Below are 17,275 nucleotides of genomic sequence, written 5' to 3' on the forward strand. Positions count from 1 at the left end.
TTTCCAGGTGGCACTAGTGATAAAAAGCCCTCCTGCCAGTACAGGAGACATAGGAGACACAAGTTTGATCCCTGGGTCAGGAAGATCCCCTAGAGGAGGGCATGGCAACCCCCTGCAGTATTCTTGCCTAGAGAATCCCATGGACAGAGGAACCTGGCGGGCTGCAGTTCATGGGGTCACAAAGAGTCGGACATAACTTAGCATGCACACGCTGAGAAGTAGACCTCACGCTTTTTGCCTGGGTTTCTAGAGCGCATGGGGGACCCACAGTTCTCAGGGGCACTGGACTCACCCCGCAGGGCTCCTCAGGGCTCAGTGGAAGTGGCTCGGCTGGGTCCTCCAGCCCAGAGGGCGCAGGCCACCATGTGGAGCGGTGCAGGGTGCGGAGGTGCAGGCCTGCGTCTGGTCAGGGAGCAGGGGCCGTGTGCTGCCCTCAGCCGCCTGTGCGGCTAAGCCCAGGGAGACGGTGTCCTCAGCCACCACGCCGGGCCCCGGGACCCTGAGCCGGAGTGGGAGGCAGGGTGGGGCTGGCGCCAGACGAGGTTCTTAGGCCGCGTTGGGACTCACAGCCTGGCCAGGCCTGCTCGGGGAGGGCGGGGGAGAGGCCTCAGGGGAGGATCCAGAGCTGTGGGTGCCAGTGCTGGGCCTGTCTCTTCCTTTATTTGGACTTTGTCTTTGGCTGGGTCGTTGTTAAACAAATGTGTTTCTTGGTGGGAAATCCAGGGCCACCCGTTGCTGTTTACCGATGTCCCTGTCCTGGGCTCTGCTGGGCCACAGCGTCTATTTTAAGCGCTTCCTTTTGGACTGTTTCGCTTCCAGAGGACACCCCCTCCCATTGAGACCCCAGTGGGGGTGCTGGGGGACCCCAGAGTGCTTACCCGTCAGTTACTGCTCCAAGGCTGTTTCCTGGGGAAGAGTGCTAACCCCTTCCTGCCTTCCCGGTGTTGGGCGCTAGGTGGGTACCAGGGGCGATACCGGCCGTGGGTGTGATGGACTCAGGGGAAGGAAGGCTCATGCAGCCTCGTCCACCCCCGAGGTGCACAGACAGATGGTAATTATACCAACAACAGCTGTGATTGCTGCCTGGGCATCGCCGTGTCCGCCTGCCGCTGACACAGCTGACGCGGCACGTGGAGAAGCGGAGGCCCAGAGGTGACGGTGGTCATGCCACCCTGTTCGGGCCTCTGCATTTGGTCCCGAGGCAGGAGTCCACTGTGCGTCCGGGCTGCAAGGCCCCCACACCCGGCCAGCTCTCAACTCATTCGAGGCATGGAGGGCCATTGTCCTGCCCTGTCCTCTGCCTGGAACCGTCCCCCTGGCCCCACCCAGCCCCCCTTCCCCCCGTGAATTCGTTCGTTCGCTGGGACCGTGTCTTGCTTTTGTGGTCTTGGGTTCCTTTCCTTTGCAGGCATGTTATTTCAGGGACTGGTCCGCTGGCATGTTGATTCTTCTTCCATCTTCTCTGCCACCCTGGAGGGAGCTTGTCCACCCAGCTGCAGCGCCAGCTCCTGGTCTCCATGGGAGACTGGACCCAGGGTGACTGAGTCCACCCCAGGGGTCACACATGCCCCAGACTCGCTCTGATGGGTTGTTCTGTGCTCTTTCTCTGCATCCTAAGGCCAGGGAGCGGCGAGGTGCCCTCCACCTGGCACCCTGGGTTCCCTGGGTGTCTGACCCTGGCTGCCATGTGGCCACTGTTCCTCAGGACAGAACTTGCTTTGCTGCCGCCTGGAAGAGACTCACATTGACCAGGGCCGCTGCTTCTGGAGCCTGAGCCTGGGATCAGAAGCCCCCTGAGCTGTGGCAGTGGCCACAATACTCCTCCCACGGGAGCTGATTGGTTTTGACCTGTTCTTTGCATGATGTTTGTCCCAGCCTGGAGCAGGGCTGTGGGGCTCGCCCCACGTGCCCTCTCCAGACTGAGGTGTGCTCCCGGAAGTGCTCCGGAGCGAGGAGAGGTTTGCTCACAGCTGCGCCCTCACAATGGCCTCTTGTCTGCGGCGCATTCCTCCTTAAACAGGCCCAGATCCAAGCTGCTGTCGCCCCGACCCCCACGGCACGATGCCGATGCCTGGAGGTTTGCATTTGGCCAGGCGGCTGGGCCTGTGCGGCAGGCAGCCGAGACTGTAGGTGTTTGATGAACCAGGAGAGGCTGAGCCTGAGGCGCGGTGATCCACACCCTCCCCCTCTTCTTAGCAGGGTTTGTTTTTTAAGAACAGTGTTGATGGTTTTATCCCCTGAAAATATGAAGTGACCCGCATTAGCGTAGGCACCTTGGGAAAAGGCAGGAAAGTGTAATGAATTAAACAGCCACCTTAATTCCATCCAGAGATGGCTGTTTTTCTCCAGTGTGCAGGCGCATGTGTGTGTGTGCGTGCGCGCATGTGTGAGAGAGACGACGTCAGGCCTGTGCACGCATCTTGGGTTGTTCTGCTATTTTTACTTAGTATTCTCAGCATTTCTCATCTTCAGAACCATGATTTTGATGACTTTGCAGGACTCTGGCATATGGGTTCAGAAAATCTCCATAAACTCAAAGTGTTTCCAGCGTTTGCTGTTTTAATGCTGATGCAAACGTCTCATACATAAATCTTTCCGTAGATCTGATCATTTCCTGGGGGGTGAATTCCCAGCAGTGGGTCGAAGGTCTTCAGGCTCTTGTGCATGTGGGGGAGGGCGGGTAGGGGCCAAGGACATCTTTTGGGAGCAAGGAAGGTTCAAACCTGGTTTTGGGGGCGGAGGTCTTGCATTCACGAGAGGAAGGAAGGGGGCGTGCTCACTTGGGAATGGTGTGAGCAGGGGTGGGCCCCCGTGCCCTGTGGGCGATGGCAGTCCTTTCCCCTTCCAGTGGCAGTGTGGGGACCCTCCCAGGACAGCCCGGCCCCATATTTGCCAGTTGCCCTGCAATGGTGCATTCATCCTGTCCAGCTGGGCACCTCTAACCTGCCTAATGGGGGCATTAACATCCGGCAGGCAAGAGAGGAAGCAGCCTCATGCCCCTCCCCACTGGCCTGGTCCATTGAAAGGTCACTTTCTGCCCATCAGTCCCTCAGAGAGCCAGTCATCAGATGTGGTCACCTAGGGGCGTCCATTCTGCAAAATGACCAGCTCCAAACACTCTTGTTGGCTTCCATGGCCACACGTGGACACCCTGGGCTGCCTGCCTCTCTGCCGGGAGCAGGGAGAAGAGTAAAGTGAAAAAAATACCTGCTGCCATGGTGGGTTATACCCATTCTCCAAGGAGGAAATGGAGGGTGTTAGCAGGGAGAGTTGGACCCTGGGAAGGGAGAGGTGGTGTTGCATCAGTGGGCACGACTGGAGAGTGTTTCTAGGATGCCCGTGGGGGACGGAATACCAGAGGACCCTGTCCTGCCAGCTTCATGACAAGCCGCCTCCTAATTTTTCCCAGCTGGGTGCTCATCACGTCACGACATCTTCTGTGTAGAGACAGCTGCTCCCGGGGTGTCCCTTGCAGAGCCTGCCTTAAAAAAAAAAATGATCTTTGGTTTCATCACCGAATATTTCGGGGCAGATCTCGAGCGATGTTATTCTGTGATGACTTCTCCCACCGGCCAGGGTTTTGTGTGATTCTGGGAAAGGAAAAAGGAGGCTGCTCTTCCTCCCCTGGGCCCCTGATGCAGCAGTTTTCTGGAGGTCGGCCACACTTCCATCGGTCCATCTGTTGGACGTTTGTTGAGTGTGGTTGGGGCTGGATTGGGGCTGCGTGCAGAGTAGGGGTGACAGCACCCGCAGGAAGGGCCCCTGACAACCTTGTAGCCCAGAGGTTTCACCCGTCTCATGGTCCCTGTGTTAACTTCCTGTGACTGCTGTAACAAATGACAGCAAACCGTGTGGCTTACACAGAAATTGACTCTCATGGTTCTGGAGACCGGAAGTTTGAAATCAAGGTGTCAGCAGGGCTAGCTTTGGGGAAGAATCCTTCCTGGCTTCTTCCAGCTTCTGGTGGCTCAGGCATTGTTGGCTTTTGACTGTGCCACTTTAGTCTCTGCCTCTGTGATCACATTACCGTCTCCTCTGTATGTCTCAGCCCTCCCTCTTCTTCCTCTGATAAAGACACCTGAAGGACTTAGCGTGTGTGCATGCTAAAGTCGCTCAGTTGTGTCCGACTCTCTGTGACCCCATGGACTGTAGCCCACCAGGCTCCTCTGTCCATGGAATTTCCCAGGCAAAAATGCTGGAGTGGGTTGCTATTTCCCCCTCCAGGGGAATCTTCCTGACCCAGGGATTGAACTCGCATCTCCTGAAGCTCCTGCATTGCAGGCGAATTCTTTACCACTGATCCATCCAGGAATTATGCAACCTGCCAATCCTAAATCCAGGACAATCTCATCTTGAGTCCTTACCTTAGTGACATCTGCAAAGACTTTTTCTTTTCAAAGGAGGTCACATTCTCAGTTCTAGGGGTTGGGACTGGGACATAATCTTTGGGGGGGGCACTGTTCAAAGTGCAACTTCTCAGGGTGAGATGGGGCTTGAAGTCTTGGTGCCTGCCTTCCCTGGGCCCACAGTTACAAACCTGTGATCCAGTCTGGCCTCTGAGTTGTGAAGAGAACGCACTCAAGGCCCAGGAAGGGACAGAGAGCTGGCTCGTGTAATGGAGGAGAGGACCCCAACTCTCTTCCCAGTCCTAGCGGACTGGGGTGACCAGGATGACACGGAAGAGAGTGCTGTGAACTGCATGGGGCCTGGGCAGGCTCTGGGAGGAGGCAAGAGTGAGCCTGGCTTTGGGGTGACTTGGAATCCTCGGAGGAGGGGGAGGAGGAGTGCTCATTTGTGGGGATGGTGTAAGCCATCAAGGACACGCCATCAGCCCTGGAGGTTTGCTGAGCAGTGACTGTCCTGATGGTGGAAACAGCCCCTGTCTTCTCAGAGAGAACTAGACTAACCAGGGTGGCTGGCGGTGCCGGGCAGTGAATGTCTGGATGGGTAATATAGCCGAATGCTAAGCGTGCAGATAGCATGGGGCCGGGGAGTGGCATGAGTGAGGAAGAAACACCAAAGCCAGGAAGAGCAGCCGAGAAAGGAGAGGATGGTGGAGGGGCTAGGCGTGTGCTTTTGGTGGAGATTTTGTGTTCTGGGGAGCAGTGATCTGTGCACACACTGGTCTGGTTCCAACTCATTGCCAAAGCGAGACTGTGGATGGTTGAGTCTGAGAGGTTTTTGCTTTGGTGCAAGGTCTTAATTTTTGTGAGTCACAGTTGTAGGGGGTTTCAGATGGGTTCGGCAGGGAGGGGGCTCTTTCAAACAGGAGCACAGACCTCGCCGGGACTCCCAGATCATCTCATTCCTGTGGGCAAACCTGGCAAAGAGCCCTCACCCCGCCTAGTTCCTGTTCTTCCCAACTCAGCCCCAAGGAGTTAACACCAAGGACTCCTGGACATGCATGTGCTGAGGTGGGTGGGGCGTGGATCCCTCCTCCAGGGAGCTCACAGACAGACAGGAGCCACTATCGAGGAGAATTTGGACAGTGTTCTTGGGGCGGAGGTAGACCAGATGTCTCGGGAGGCCCTGGGAACTACTAGAGATCACAGTTCCGGGCACTTGGCCCTGGACTTTCTGGCCAGTTTAGCAGCTACTTGACCTCTCTCTCCGGCACTTCAGGCTTCTTTGGATGCGCGCTTTGCACTCAGCGGTATCTTGCTGGCCAGCCTCTGGTGAGAGGCGGAGCCGTGCCAGGTTGGGGTCCCTGCACCGGCTTTCCCTGCTGTCCTTGGCCGTGAAACTGATCAATCCGGAAGTTAAGTCAAGTCACGGTGGGGCCCATTGACTGATTGCAGCCCATGGATGCGATTTTGTTCAGCCGCACAGCGTTTTTAAGGAGGTTGTTTGGCTTCGTTTGTGCCAGCATTTAAAAATCAAGAGATTACATATTAAAAAAAAAAAAAAGGATCCAGATTTCTCCCTGAATCTGCACAGTTCCCTCTCCGGTCGTCCTACAGGGCCTCAGGGAGGGTTGAGCTTCGCAAGCCGGGATTTTGTGTCCTCTGTCCACCAAGAAGGAGGTGTGCCCAGGGCTTAGAGAGGGTCCCCGGAGGGGTGCCACGTTTGGGGAACTGGTAGTGGCCATGGTCAGGTGTCAGAGTCTGGGGTCCCCTTGGCTTACTCTTACACCCAGCACTTCAGAGCACACACTTCTCTGGCCACCCACCCACTCAGCCACCCGTCACGCCCTGGTCTTCTGAAAGCGGTTCTGTCTCTAGAGAGGAGATGAGGGCTCTTTGGGAATTTGGAGGAAGGAGGACTGGCAGGAGGGGCTGCTCAGAATGGCCCTGAGAGTTAGGGGAGGAAATGGGGGGGTGGGTAGTCCCTGTAATCCTGGGCTCCTGGGGCTGCGAGGTGGGGAGGTGGTGGGAGAGACCCTGTGGGTCGCTGAGGGCCCAGGCCAGAAGGAGCTGGTGAGTGTTCCTGCCACGTGGGCCCATTCCTGCTCCAGTCTTTATAACCAGGAGCAGCTGGTTCTCATTTGCAGCGAGCCTGTGGGGACCGTGGGGCTGGCAGCTTCTCGGGCACCGTCCCCAGCACCTTGGAGGGAGTGGATGAACCCTGTGGAGATGGCGGGGGGCCAGGTGGAAGTGCCGGGCTGTGTGTTGGGGGTGGGAGTTAGGTGGTCAGCATCCTGCATGGGCCTGGGTCTGGCCGGGGCAAGTAGTACAGGATGAAGGCAGATGCCGCCGGGGCCGAGGACTGAGAAATTCACAGTGGGCTTCGCCGGGATCTCTATTACTCCACCAAGTGGATAACCAAGTGGTTAGAACCCTGGGCCTGTGAGGTAGATGCGTCTTCTGGCTCTGCCGCTCACTCCATGCTGCCAGGCGCGTTACTTAAGCACCCAGGCCTCAGTTTTCCCATCCGTATCAGGGGATTGTAGCATTACTTACACCATGGGGTTAGGGTAGGGAGCAAATGTGGTTGTGCATGGTAAACCCAGTGTCTTGCCTGTTGTTAAAAGTCCCAGCGTTGGCTGTTCTGCTGACATTGGTATGAGGGTGTCATTCCCATCGAGATTCTTATGGGCTCTTGTTATTAGGGGCATCTCTCATCTGATGGGCTTCCTTGGTGGCTCAGACGGTAAAGAATTTGCGTGCAATGCAGGAGACCTGTGTTCAATCCGGGGGTTGGGAAGATCCTCTGGAGTAGGAAATGGCAACCCACTCTAGTATCCTTGCCTGGAGAATTCCACGGACAAAGAAATCTGGTGGGCTGTGGTACATGGGGTCACAAAGAGTTAGACATGACTAGGCGAGCAACACTTTCACTCTCCCCTCTGTTGGTGGTGGTGGTGTTTGCTGATGCTGTCTGTGTTGGGTGGAGGTGATGAAGGGTAATGACGGTCATGACAGGAAAGAAATCAAAATGCTGTCTTGAGCTGGAGCATCCTTATAGAGAATGTAGCTGGCGGGGCCCCTGCCACGTCAGGACAGAGGAGTCCCCCAAGCTTCAGTGTTTTCTGTCTCTCCCAGAACATGTGGCTGCTCGTGCCTCAGCCCCTAGTAGAATGGAACTGTCCCCTTTTGTTCCTGAGAGGGCACAAGAGTCTTCCATCTTGCACCCTTGTCCCATCTTGTGCCGTGAAACGAAGCCCTCGCCGCAGCCTCCCCGCCGGCTGCCTTCCGACGTTCACCACTAGCAGGATGCTTCCAGGCGTTCCCCAGCCGTCTGCTTATCACCTTCTCCTCGCTTTGTCTTCCAGCCTTGAAAAGATCTTTTGAGGTCGAGGAGGTCGAGACGCCCAACTCCACCCCACCCCGGAGGGTCCAGACGCCCCTGCTCCGGTCCTCTGTGGCCAGCTCCACACAGAAATTCCAGGACCTGGGTGTGAAGAACTCAGAGCCTGCAGCCCGCCATGTAGACTCCTTGAGCCAGCGATCCCCCAAGGCTGCCCTGCGGAGGGTCGAGCTCTCCGGGCCCAAGGCTGAGCCTGTGTCTCGGCGCACCGAGATCTCCATCGACATCTCGTCCAAGCAGGTAGAGAACGCCGGCACCGCTGGGCCATCCAGGTTCGGGCTCAAGCGGGCCGAGGCGCTGGGCCACAAGACGCCGGAGCCCGCCCCCCGGAGGACGGAGATCACCATAGTCAAGCCCCAGGAGTCAGCCCACCGGAGGATGGAGACCCCCGCCTCTAAGATGCCCGAGGTGCCCGCTGCCCCCGCCGCTGACGCAGCCCCCAAGAGGGTCGAGATCCAGGTGCCCAAGCCAGCCGAGGGGTCCGCCTCCCCCATCCCACCCCAGACCCTGGAGAATTCAGAACTCGCCCCGATGTCTCAGCTGCAGAGCAGGCTGGAGCCCAAGCCCCAGCCCCCCACGGCCGAGATCCCACCCAAGAGCCACGAGGGTGAGTAGCAAGGCTCCAGTCACCTGTGCTGTGATGACTTGGGGAGTGGGGAGCTGTCTTTGCCCTAGAATCTTGGAGAAAGAGCTGAATATTGAGTTGGGGGGTAGTCTATACTGAAATCTCGGGCAGGGACTGGGGGGCTCTTTCTGTCCCACAGTGGACCACAATGCAGCAAGTTGGATTTCAGTTAGACTCTGCAAAGAATCTCTGGGTTGTGATTGGTCAACAGGGTCATGGTGTGACCGTGGCTGCGACCCCAGCATGTGGGGGCAGGAACCGGGACAGGCTCGTGTTGGGGCGGGATGGCTGTGAGACACTAGGACAGGCTCTCACGGTCCTGGTGGTTGGTGGTCCCTGGGCCTTGGAGAGGCAGGCTCGGGTTCTAGAAGGGTGACAGGTGCCCTGCCGGTGCCTCCAGGGCAGAGGCTGTGGGAGGTGGGAGGGGGTGGTTCCTGCTCTGGAGGGTCTTCCTCCCAAAGGAGGGAGGGTTATGCCCAGACATAAAGGGAATATGACAGCCCCTCATCTCTGCAGGCTAGGATTTTCAGGGCTGCCAGGGGGGATCCCAGGCCAGGGAGTCCTGTGATTCCTGCCCAAGTCTCTGTTCAGGGCTCTTCTGCTGTCTGGGGGGTGATTGAGGGCGTGGCTCCCATCCTTGGAGGGTCTAGACCCAGACTTGTGCTCATGGGGAGCTCACGGGGGGCGTGATGCTGTCCCATGAAACACCATTGCTGCCCCCTGCCCCACAATGAGGGTCTTGGCCCCACAGGCTGTGTTAAGGTGCCGGCTGAGCTGTGAGCCTGGTGAAAGCTGGGTCCAGTTGTAATCCTGGGACTCGGAGCTCAGTAAATGTTCATTCAGTAAGTGTCCCTTGGGTTGGACAGGCAGAACATTCTGGGTTTTTGATTAACCTTTTAAAAATTACTTTTAATGGTGGTAAAACACAGATAATGTTGACCATTGTAGCCGTTTTTAAGTGTACAGTTCTATATGCGTATTAAATACATTGCGCTGTTGTGCAACGGTCACCACCATCCATCTCCACAACTTTTTCATCTTCCCAACTGAAACTCTGGCCTCTTTACACATTAACTTCCCCCAATCCCCAGCACCTAGCGCCCACCTTCCTACTTTCTGTCTCTATGAGTTTAACTACTCTGGGTCCTTCATGTAGGTGGAATCCTAAATGTTTGTCCTCTTGTGTCTGGTTTATTTCACTTTGCACATCTTCAGAGTTCATCCATGTTGCAGCAGGTATCAGAATCTCCTTCCCTTTTTAAGGCTGAATAATATTCAGTTGTATGCATAGACCACACTACTTATCCATCTATTTTTTTTTTGTAGGTACTCTATACATATTTATTGTTTTGAAAATTCCTTTGAAAGCCTATTTCTTATTTTTCCTTTTAAAATTTTTTTTTACTGAAGGATAATTGCTTTGCAGAATTTGGTTGTTTTCTATCAAACCCCAACATGAGTCAGCCATAGGTGTACATATATCCCCTCCCATTTGAACCTCCCCCCATCTCCTCCCCATCCCACCCCTCTCGGTTGATACAGAGCCCCTGTTTGAGTTTCCTGAGCCAGACAGCAAATTCCCGTTGGCTGTCTGTTTTACATATGGTTATGTAAGTTTCCATGTTACTCTTTCCACACATCTCACCCTCTCCTCCCCTCTCCCCATGCCCATTCTCTATGTCTGTTTCTCCATTGCTGCCCTGTAAATAAATTCTTCAGTACCATTTTTCTACATTCCATATATGTGCATTAGAATATGATATTTATCTTTCTCTTTCTGACTCACTTCACTCTGTACAATAGGTTCTAGGTTCATCTACCTCATCAGAACTGACTCAAATGCGTTCCTTTCTATTACTAAGTAATATTCCATTGTGTATATGTACCACAACTTCTTTATCCATTCATCTGTTGATGGACATCTAGGTTGCTTCCATGTTCTAGCTATTTTAAATAGTGTTGCAATGAACAATGGGATACAGTGTCTTTTTCAATTTTGATTTCCTCAGGTATATGTCTAGGAGTGAGTTTGCTGGGTCATATGGTGGTTGTATTCCTAGATTTTTAAGGAATCTCCGTACCATCTTCCATAGTGGTTGTATCAATTTACATTCCCACAAACAGTGCAAGAGTGGTCCCTTTTCTCCACACCCTCTCCAGCATTTATTGTTTGTAGACTTTTTGATGATGGCCATTCTGAGGTGATATCTCATTGTGGTTTTGATTTGCATTTCTCTAATAATGAGCAATGTTGAGCATCTTTTCATGTGTTTGTTAGCCATCTGTATGTCTTCTTTGGAGAAATGTCTGTTTAGGTCTTTTTCCCACTTTTTGATTGGGTTGTTTGTTTTTCTAGGATTGAGTTGTATGAGCTGCTTGTATGTATATTTTGGAAATTAATCCTTTGTCAGTTGTTTCATTTGCTGTTATTTTCTCACTTTCTGAGGGTTGTCTTTTCACCTTGCTTATTTTCCTTTGCTGTGAAAAAGCTTTTAAGTTTAATCAGGTCCTACTTGTTTACTTTTGTTTTTATTTCCGTTACTCTAGGAGGTGAGTCATAGAGGATCTCTTTGATTTATGTCATCGAGTGTTCTGCCTATATTTTCCTCTAAGAGTTTTATAGTTTCTGGTCTTACCTTTAGGTCTTTAATCCATTTTGAGTTTATCTTTGTGTATGATGTTAGGAAGTGTTCTAATTTCATTCTTTTACAGGTAACTGTCCAGTTTTCCCAGCACCATTTATTGAAGAAGCTGTCTGTGCCCCCATTGTATATTCTTGCCTCCTTTGTCAAAAATAAGGTCCCATGGGTTCAGGGGTTTATTTCTGGGCTTGTTCCATTGATATATATTTCTGTTTTTGTGCCAGTACTATACTGTCTTGATGACTATAGCTTTGTAGTATAATCTGAAGTCAGGAAGATTGATTCCTCCAGTTCCATTCTTCTTTCTCAGGACTGCTTTGGCTATTTGGGGTCTTGTGTGTTTCCATATGTGTTGTGAAATTGTTTGTTCTCCTTCTGGGGGAAATGCCGTTGGTCGTTTGATTATCCGTCCACTGTTGACGGGCACCTTGTGTCCTGCTGCTTGGCTGTTGAGAGTAAAGCTGCTGTGAACTTGGGTGTACAGATATCTCTAGTTCCTGCTCTAAGTTCTTACTTTAAAAAACAACCACCACAATAAAACCCACAGTGTATTTATTTGGCTGCTCCAGGTCTTAGTTGCAGCATGTGGGATCTAGTTCTTTGACCAGGGATCGAACCCAGGCCCCTGCACTGGGAGCAGGGAGTATTACTGGACCACCAGGAAAGTCCCTGACTTTACTTTTTAAATGAGAATTTTCCCGTGGTCGGTGGACTTGGGGGCTTGTGATAGGGTGAGGGTAGGGGTGTTGGTGGAGCAGCCGCCTTCTTCTCAAGGTGCACATTTGACCAAGCGGGTCGGGTGGGGCGAGGGCCTGACTCTGAATCTCCCGGGTCGCCGAGCGACAGTCTGGCAGCAGGGACCAGAGGTCCCTTCCAGCCCTGTGGTGTGAGTCTGCGTCTCCCCAGACGTGACCCTGCAGAGCCACCCCACCCCCCAGGCGCCGTGTCAGGACACGTGGCCTGTGTTTGGGGAGTGGCCGGGAAGCCGTTTCCTCCCGCTCTTCTGTTGGTCCAGGCCTTTGCTGCCGGATGCAGCTCGCTCCTGGGGGTGAGGTATTCACACTCAGCTGAGTCAAACAGGATGTGACTGGGGAGACAGTCGTCAACCATCCAGCTGTTGATGAGACTTGGCCCTGGATACCCGAGGAGGTGGTCCCGCTCCGGGGGGCGGGGGGGACAGGCAGGGCGTGTCCACTCAGGGTGGCATTGACCTGGGTCATCAGGGCAGGCAGGGTGGGGCCTCAGGCATGTCCAAGAAGGTCTTCCTCCAGCGGCAGACACTGCTGGGATTTAACCAGGAACAGAGGGGTGGGGAGGAGCCTTCCTGGCTGAGGCCACAGTCCAGAGGTGCTGGGAGCCTAGTGTCGGGGCCGGGGCTGTGTGGCTTTTCAGGGGAAAGAATTTCAGTGTCTGAGCGGGGTCCCGGAGCCCCGGACCTGCAGCTCCTCTGTGCAGGTGGGCGTCAGGATCTGCGTGGAGAAGTTCATGGGCCAGGGCGGCTGTCCTCTGCCCTGGGGGGTTGGCGTATATGCCAGTTGAGTGTGTACCTGAGTGTGAATTCACGTGTGTGCTGAGGCTGCTCCTCTGTGTCTTACGGGCTGGCTGGGAAGGCAGCTCTCTGAGACCTGTGCTCACAGGCTGAGAACTCTTAGATGCACTTGAAGCAGGTGGGGGTTGGACAGATGCTATGGAGGAAGGATGCTTGGGTTTGGAGGAGGTGAGGGCTTGGATGAGTCTGTTTGGGAGAATGCTTTCCATTTAAAACAGCTTTAGAAGACACTCTGGGGTGAGCCTGGAAGTAACACAGGGTGAGACGTGGACTGGGAGGAGGAAGCAAGGCCTGCTGGGGGCTGGGGGATTCGACCTTCACCTGCTCAGCCTTGGATGTCCAGTCCTGAGGTCCTGGGCAAGTGCGGGTGAAGGTCAGGGCCTCATGGAGGGGTGTTCCCGGCATTTACTGTCGTGGCTTCTGGGGGACCCTGGGTCTGAAATCCCCTACTCCTAGTCCTTGTTCTTAGGCTTCATCGGTTTTTCCCATCCTTCCCCTCCTCTGGGTTTGGTCTGTCCAGCCTCTCCAGGAACCTTGGCTTCACTTCCTGTCCATCTGTCCTGCAGGCCTGGCACTCCCATCCCCTTCCACCCTGCCATGGGAGGTGGGGGATTGGGTTGGGAGCCCCTGGAAACCCCCCAGCCTGCAGGCCCTGCTCTGACTGCCCTCTGTGATCACTGCCCGCCCTCCGCCCTCCGGGGCGGGGGAGCAGCTGGTGCTGCACGGGCAGAGGATCAGGGAGATTGGGAGCTCTGTGCCCTCTGATCAGACTCAGCCCTCTGCCTCTCCCTCCAGGAAGCCTTCCAGACTGTGACGTGGTTGCAGGGCAGGGTCTCCTGGGACTTCAGCTGAGTTGCTTTAGGGAAATTGACCTCCCTAAAGTACAGCGCTAATAAAATCTATGTCCACTCTGAGTCTTCATTTGCCTGGGGTGGCCTCAAGTGGATTCTTGTGTAGCTCACACCTCTCTGCTTCCCAGCTCTTCCTGCTCTGGTCCTTCGTGGTCTCCCATGCAGGGACTTTCAGGGACCCCATGAGACCTCCCCAAGGACCAAGCAGATACTTTATGGGTCAACTGAGAACCTACACGTCTGATCCACTCACTCTGGCGTGCTGGGTTCTTGGTTTCTGAGATTGATGACCCCTGTCCGTGGACTGGCATCTCCATTCTTGCTCCTCTCTTGGGCTCTGGGTGGGAGTGGCCTTGCCTCCTCTCCCAGGTCCCTGCTCTGCCCCCTTGCTCCTGCCTGGGTGGCTCTGGGTGGGGCTGGGCCCCACGTCTGCTTGGCGGGCTCCTGGCTCTGCCTCCCCCGGGAGCCACCCCCCTGGCTCCACGAGCCAAGTTTCCCTGAGGCTGCCTTATAAGGCGGGCACTGGCCGCTCACTCGTGGGTCTGGTTCTTTGCCGTCTCTGGATGCTCACTGGGGGCTGTGGGAGAGGCCGGGGTGACCGGACAGAGTGATGAGTGGAGTGTCCCCAGACTGGCGCCCTGCTGAGTACTTGGGCGTGTCCTGGCTCCAGTCCACGGGCCTACTGGTTCCGAGCCACTCCTTCACGTCACCCCTACCCCCCACTTCCCAGCCTCAATTTCTTGATCTATCAAATGAGAGAGGAGTGGGCCCTGCTGGCCCGAGTAGTGGAGATGGGGGGTGGTCATGGTCTGAGCGCTCCAGGTGCAGCAGCACCTGCTCAGTCCCTAACGGCCAAGCCAGGTGTGGTGACAGGGGTCCCTTGTGATGTGGGCATGACCTTGGGGTGGGGCAGATGCAGCTAGTCTTGGTAGGGTCTCCCTCCGACTTAAAACCTCTGGAATATCCTTGGTCATGTGTAGAGCCTTGAGGAAGGTGGACATCAGACCTCACCACGCCTCTGGTGGTGGATATGGCTTTTTGGCAGACCAGGTGAGCCTGCCGCCTTCCAGGGGTACCTGGGTGCCTGTGCTGGGGACTCTTCCCTGCAGAGCAGGGAAGAACCTGTTTCCCCCATGCAGGGAACCATGGGGGCTACAAGCACAGGGCCCAGGAGAAAGCAACCCGCCTCCCTTGCTGGCCTTCCCAGCTGTCTGCCAAGCCCAGCCTGGTGGTGAGGGGTAGGAGCAAGGGTGCATCCAGGGAATGCAGCCGAGCAGCTGCGGAATGCCTTAAATAGAGCCGGGCACAGCTGCGGGCGCGGGCTGGGTAGGGAGGCAGACACTGCAGGCGGGCCTGTGCTCTGCCTCCCTGCAGCTTGCAGGCTGTGGCCCTGACCACCCAGCCCGGCCTCGGGATGGAGCTGGGCGAGGCCTCCTGGGTGCCCGTCCTGGGAAGCCGAGCAGCTGCCAGGAGAAGGGCTGAGTCCATAGCCGCGGCCTCTCAGGCCCAACAGCTGCTGGGAGCCAGTGTCTGCACAATGGGGCTGCTGTCCGGGGGACGCGCTCGCTCCAGACAGCACGCTGTGTGGACAGAGAACGCATTCAGCGCCCCGCGGGTGGGGGCAGCTGGGACCCCTGCCCGGCGCCCCGCAGTGTGGGCGGCCCTGCCCCGACCCCAGGTTCTGACAGGCGGCCTGAAGGATGGTGTCACGTGGTTCCCAGTGGCCCGACGTGGTCAAGTGTGGACCCAGGGCTGCGGGTCCGATAGCTGATGGGGGGTGGGGGAGGGGACCCTTCTCTGGTCTAGGCGTGACTTCCTTTCCATGTTTTATCCGATTTGGCTTTCCCTGCCCCGGGCCTTTCTGTGGGTGTCACAGGAGCCCCCCTGGGATTCCAAGGGCCCCCAGACTACTGGTTGTAGTTAATGAGTAGAGGCAGCTCGTGCCCAGGACTGAGCATCCAGTTCTCTGAGCAGGGGGACCTCCCCTCCCTGTTCCCGGGCTGCCACTGGGCACACCCCCCTCTGGAACCCCAGGGTTCTAGGGAGCCTGATTTGAGAACCCCTGGTCTGTCCAGTGCCGTTCAGAGAAACCCGTGCTGGCCCCAGCAAGGAGTTGGGAAGCAGAAGTGTCCTCGGACATCACCTATTCCATCTTCCTCCTTCTAAAACACAGAATGTTCGAGCAGGAAACCATCTTGGAGGCCTTGTCCACTTGTCTGTGGGAGAAATGGTCCTCGGGCCCCCTGTCCCGCCCTGGTCTGATGATGACCTGTGCTCCCTGAATCCTTTTCCTCGTTGCAGTGGGCCTCATTCCTCCTGCGCAGTGTCGTTAGAACAAAAGTGTTAACATGTGAGGACCGCCAGTGCGGGCCCAGCCCCCGGGAGGTTTTGTTAAACAAGCTCATAAATGAAAACCAAACGCAGCTTTAATGAACAGGCACGGTTTGGCCTTGCCCGCTGCCCCTTCATCCCCGAGCTTGTGTATTCCTGGTCCCCTCTGCCCTATCTGCCCTGTCGCCTTTTCCTCTTCGGATTCTTAAAAGCAGTGCATGACTGTCGGGAGAAGAGAAGAAGTCAGGGTCACATTAAATGTGGAGATGAACCCTTTCCCCAGGAGAGCCCGTGTGGTCAGCGGGGCGTGCTCTGTGTCCTTCTGGATTTGGCACGTGTGTATTTTTCCCATTTAATGACGCTGCGGGTTTGGTGCCTTCCTCTTAATAGCTGTATCCTCGGCCCTTCACGCAGTCCTGCCCTTCTTGTCCGGCTTCATCTGCGATCAATGAGACTTTGTGAACATTCTCACGCTTATATGTGTGCGCATGTGACTTTTGGGTAGACCTCTAGGAGTGGAATTTCTGCACCAAAGAATGTGTGTATTGAAAATGTTGATCCATGTTGCCACGTTGGCATCTAAAGTGGCTACATCAGTTTTTCATGGTGACAGTAGAGAGGTACTATATACCCCTTACTGTGGGTGGAGAGGCAGAAGGCTATCTGATGGGTGTTTTATTCATTCTATGCATCTCTTATTAAGTGAGCGGCGGGGTAGCTTTTCCTCTCTTTATAGGTGAGGGGCCCGTGGTTCCCTGTGAACTGCTTGTTCCTGTCCTTGGTTTATTTTTTCCCCAGTTGGGTGGTCAGTCCTTTTCTTGTTGACTTTTCTTTTAAGGTGTTCCTGCACACCTTTGTTGTAGCTGTTACCCATGTTTTTCCCAGTTGTTGACTTTTAATTCTAGTGTGCTTTTCTAAACAGAGATTTTTGAACCCTTAGGTTATGAGGTTTTTTTCTTTTTTCTTTTCTCTTGCAAGGGTTTATGTCCTTCTTAGAGGCCGCCTGCATTCCCAAATCATGGGGAAAAAATTCACTCAGGTTTTCTTCTGGTACTTTTATGGTTTCATTTTTGTGTACTGAAATCTTTAATCCATTGGAACTTATTTGGGTTTGAGCTGCGAGGTAGGTACACGGTTCTTACGCAGATGATACACGTGTGCGCTTGGGCTGCAGCGGGCAGGCATGCGTGCGCCTGCTATTTTTATCAGTTTTGGTGTCAGTGTCATGCTGGCTTAGCAAAAATAATTTGGATGCATTTCTTTCCCCCTCCCTCTGTGTTCTGGAACATTTTAAGCAGCTACAAAATCATCTCGGTGTTAAAACTTTTAAAGAATTCACCATGAAACCATCTGAGCCGGATACTTTTGTGGGAGACTTGTCCTTTTAAAAGTCTTTTTTTCCAAAGGTTCCTTTGAGTTTGGAGGGGGGAGGTTTCTCCTGTTTTGTATCTTTTTTTTCTTTCTAGAAAGTCATTCTTTAAGCTGTGTAAAATCCCTCAGGGGCTTCCCTGGTGGCTCAGTGGTAAAGAAT

The 17,275-nt window shown here is 54.7% G+C and overlaps 1 protein-coding gene across 5 annotated transcripts in view; it reads left to right on the forward strand.

Annotated features, from left to right (window-relative positions):
* The window catches only part of SEPTIN9 (septin 9), a 177,046-nt gene that overhangs the window by 89,199 nt on the left and 70,572 nt on the right, over window positions 1–17,275 (forward strand). For all 5 annotated transcript variants that reach the window (XM_043461995.1, XM_043462021.1, XM_043462012.1 and 2 more), the window contains one exon: window positions 7,712–8,353. In XM_043461995.1, coding sequence (XP_043317930.1) covers window positions 7,712–8,353 — 642 coding nt within the window. The remainder of the gene's footprint in view (window positions 1–7,711; window positions 8,354–17,275) is intronic.

Source organism: Cervus canadensis, chromosome 1 (genome assembly GCF_019320065.1).
Source record: "Cervus canadensis isolate Bull #8, Minnesota chromosome 1, ASM1932006v1, whole genome shotgun sequence".
NCBI lineage: Eukaryota > Metazoa > Chordata > Mammalia > Artiodactyla > Cervidae > Cervus > Cervus canadensis.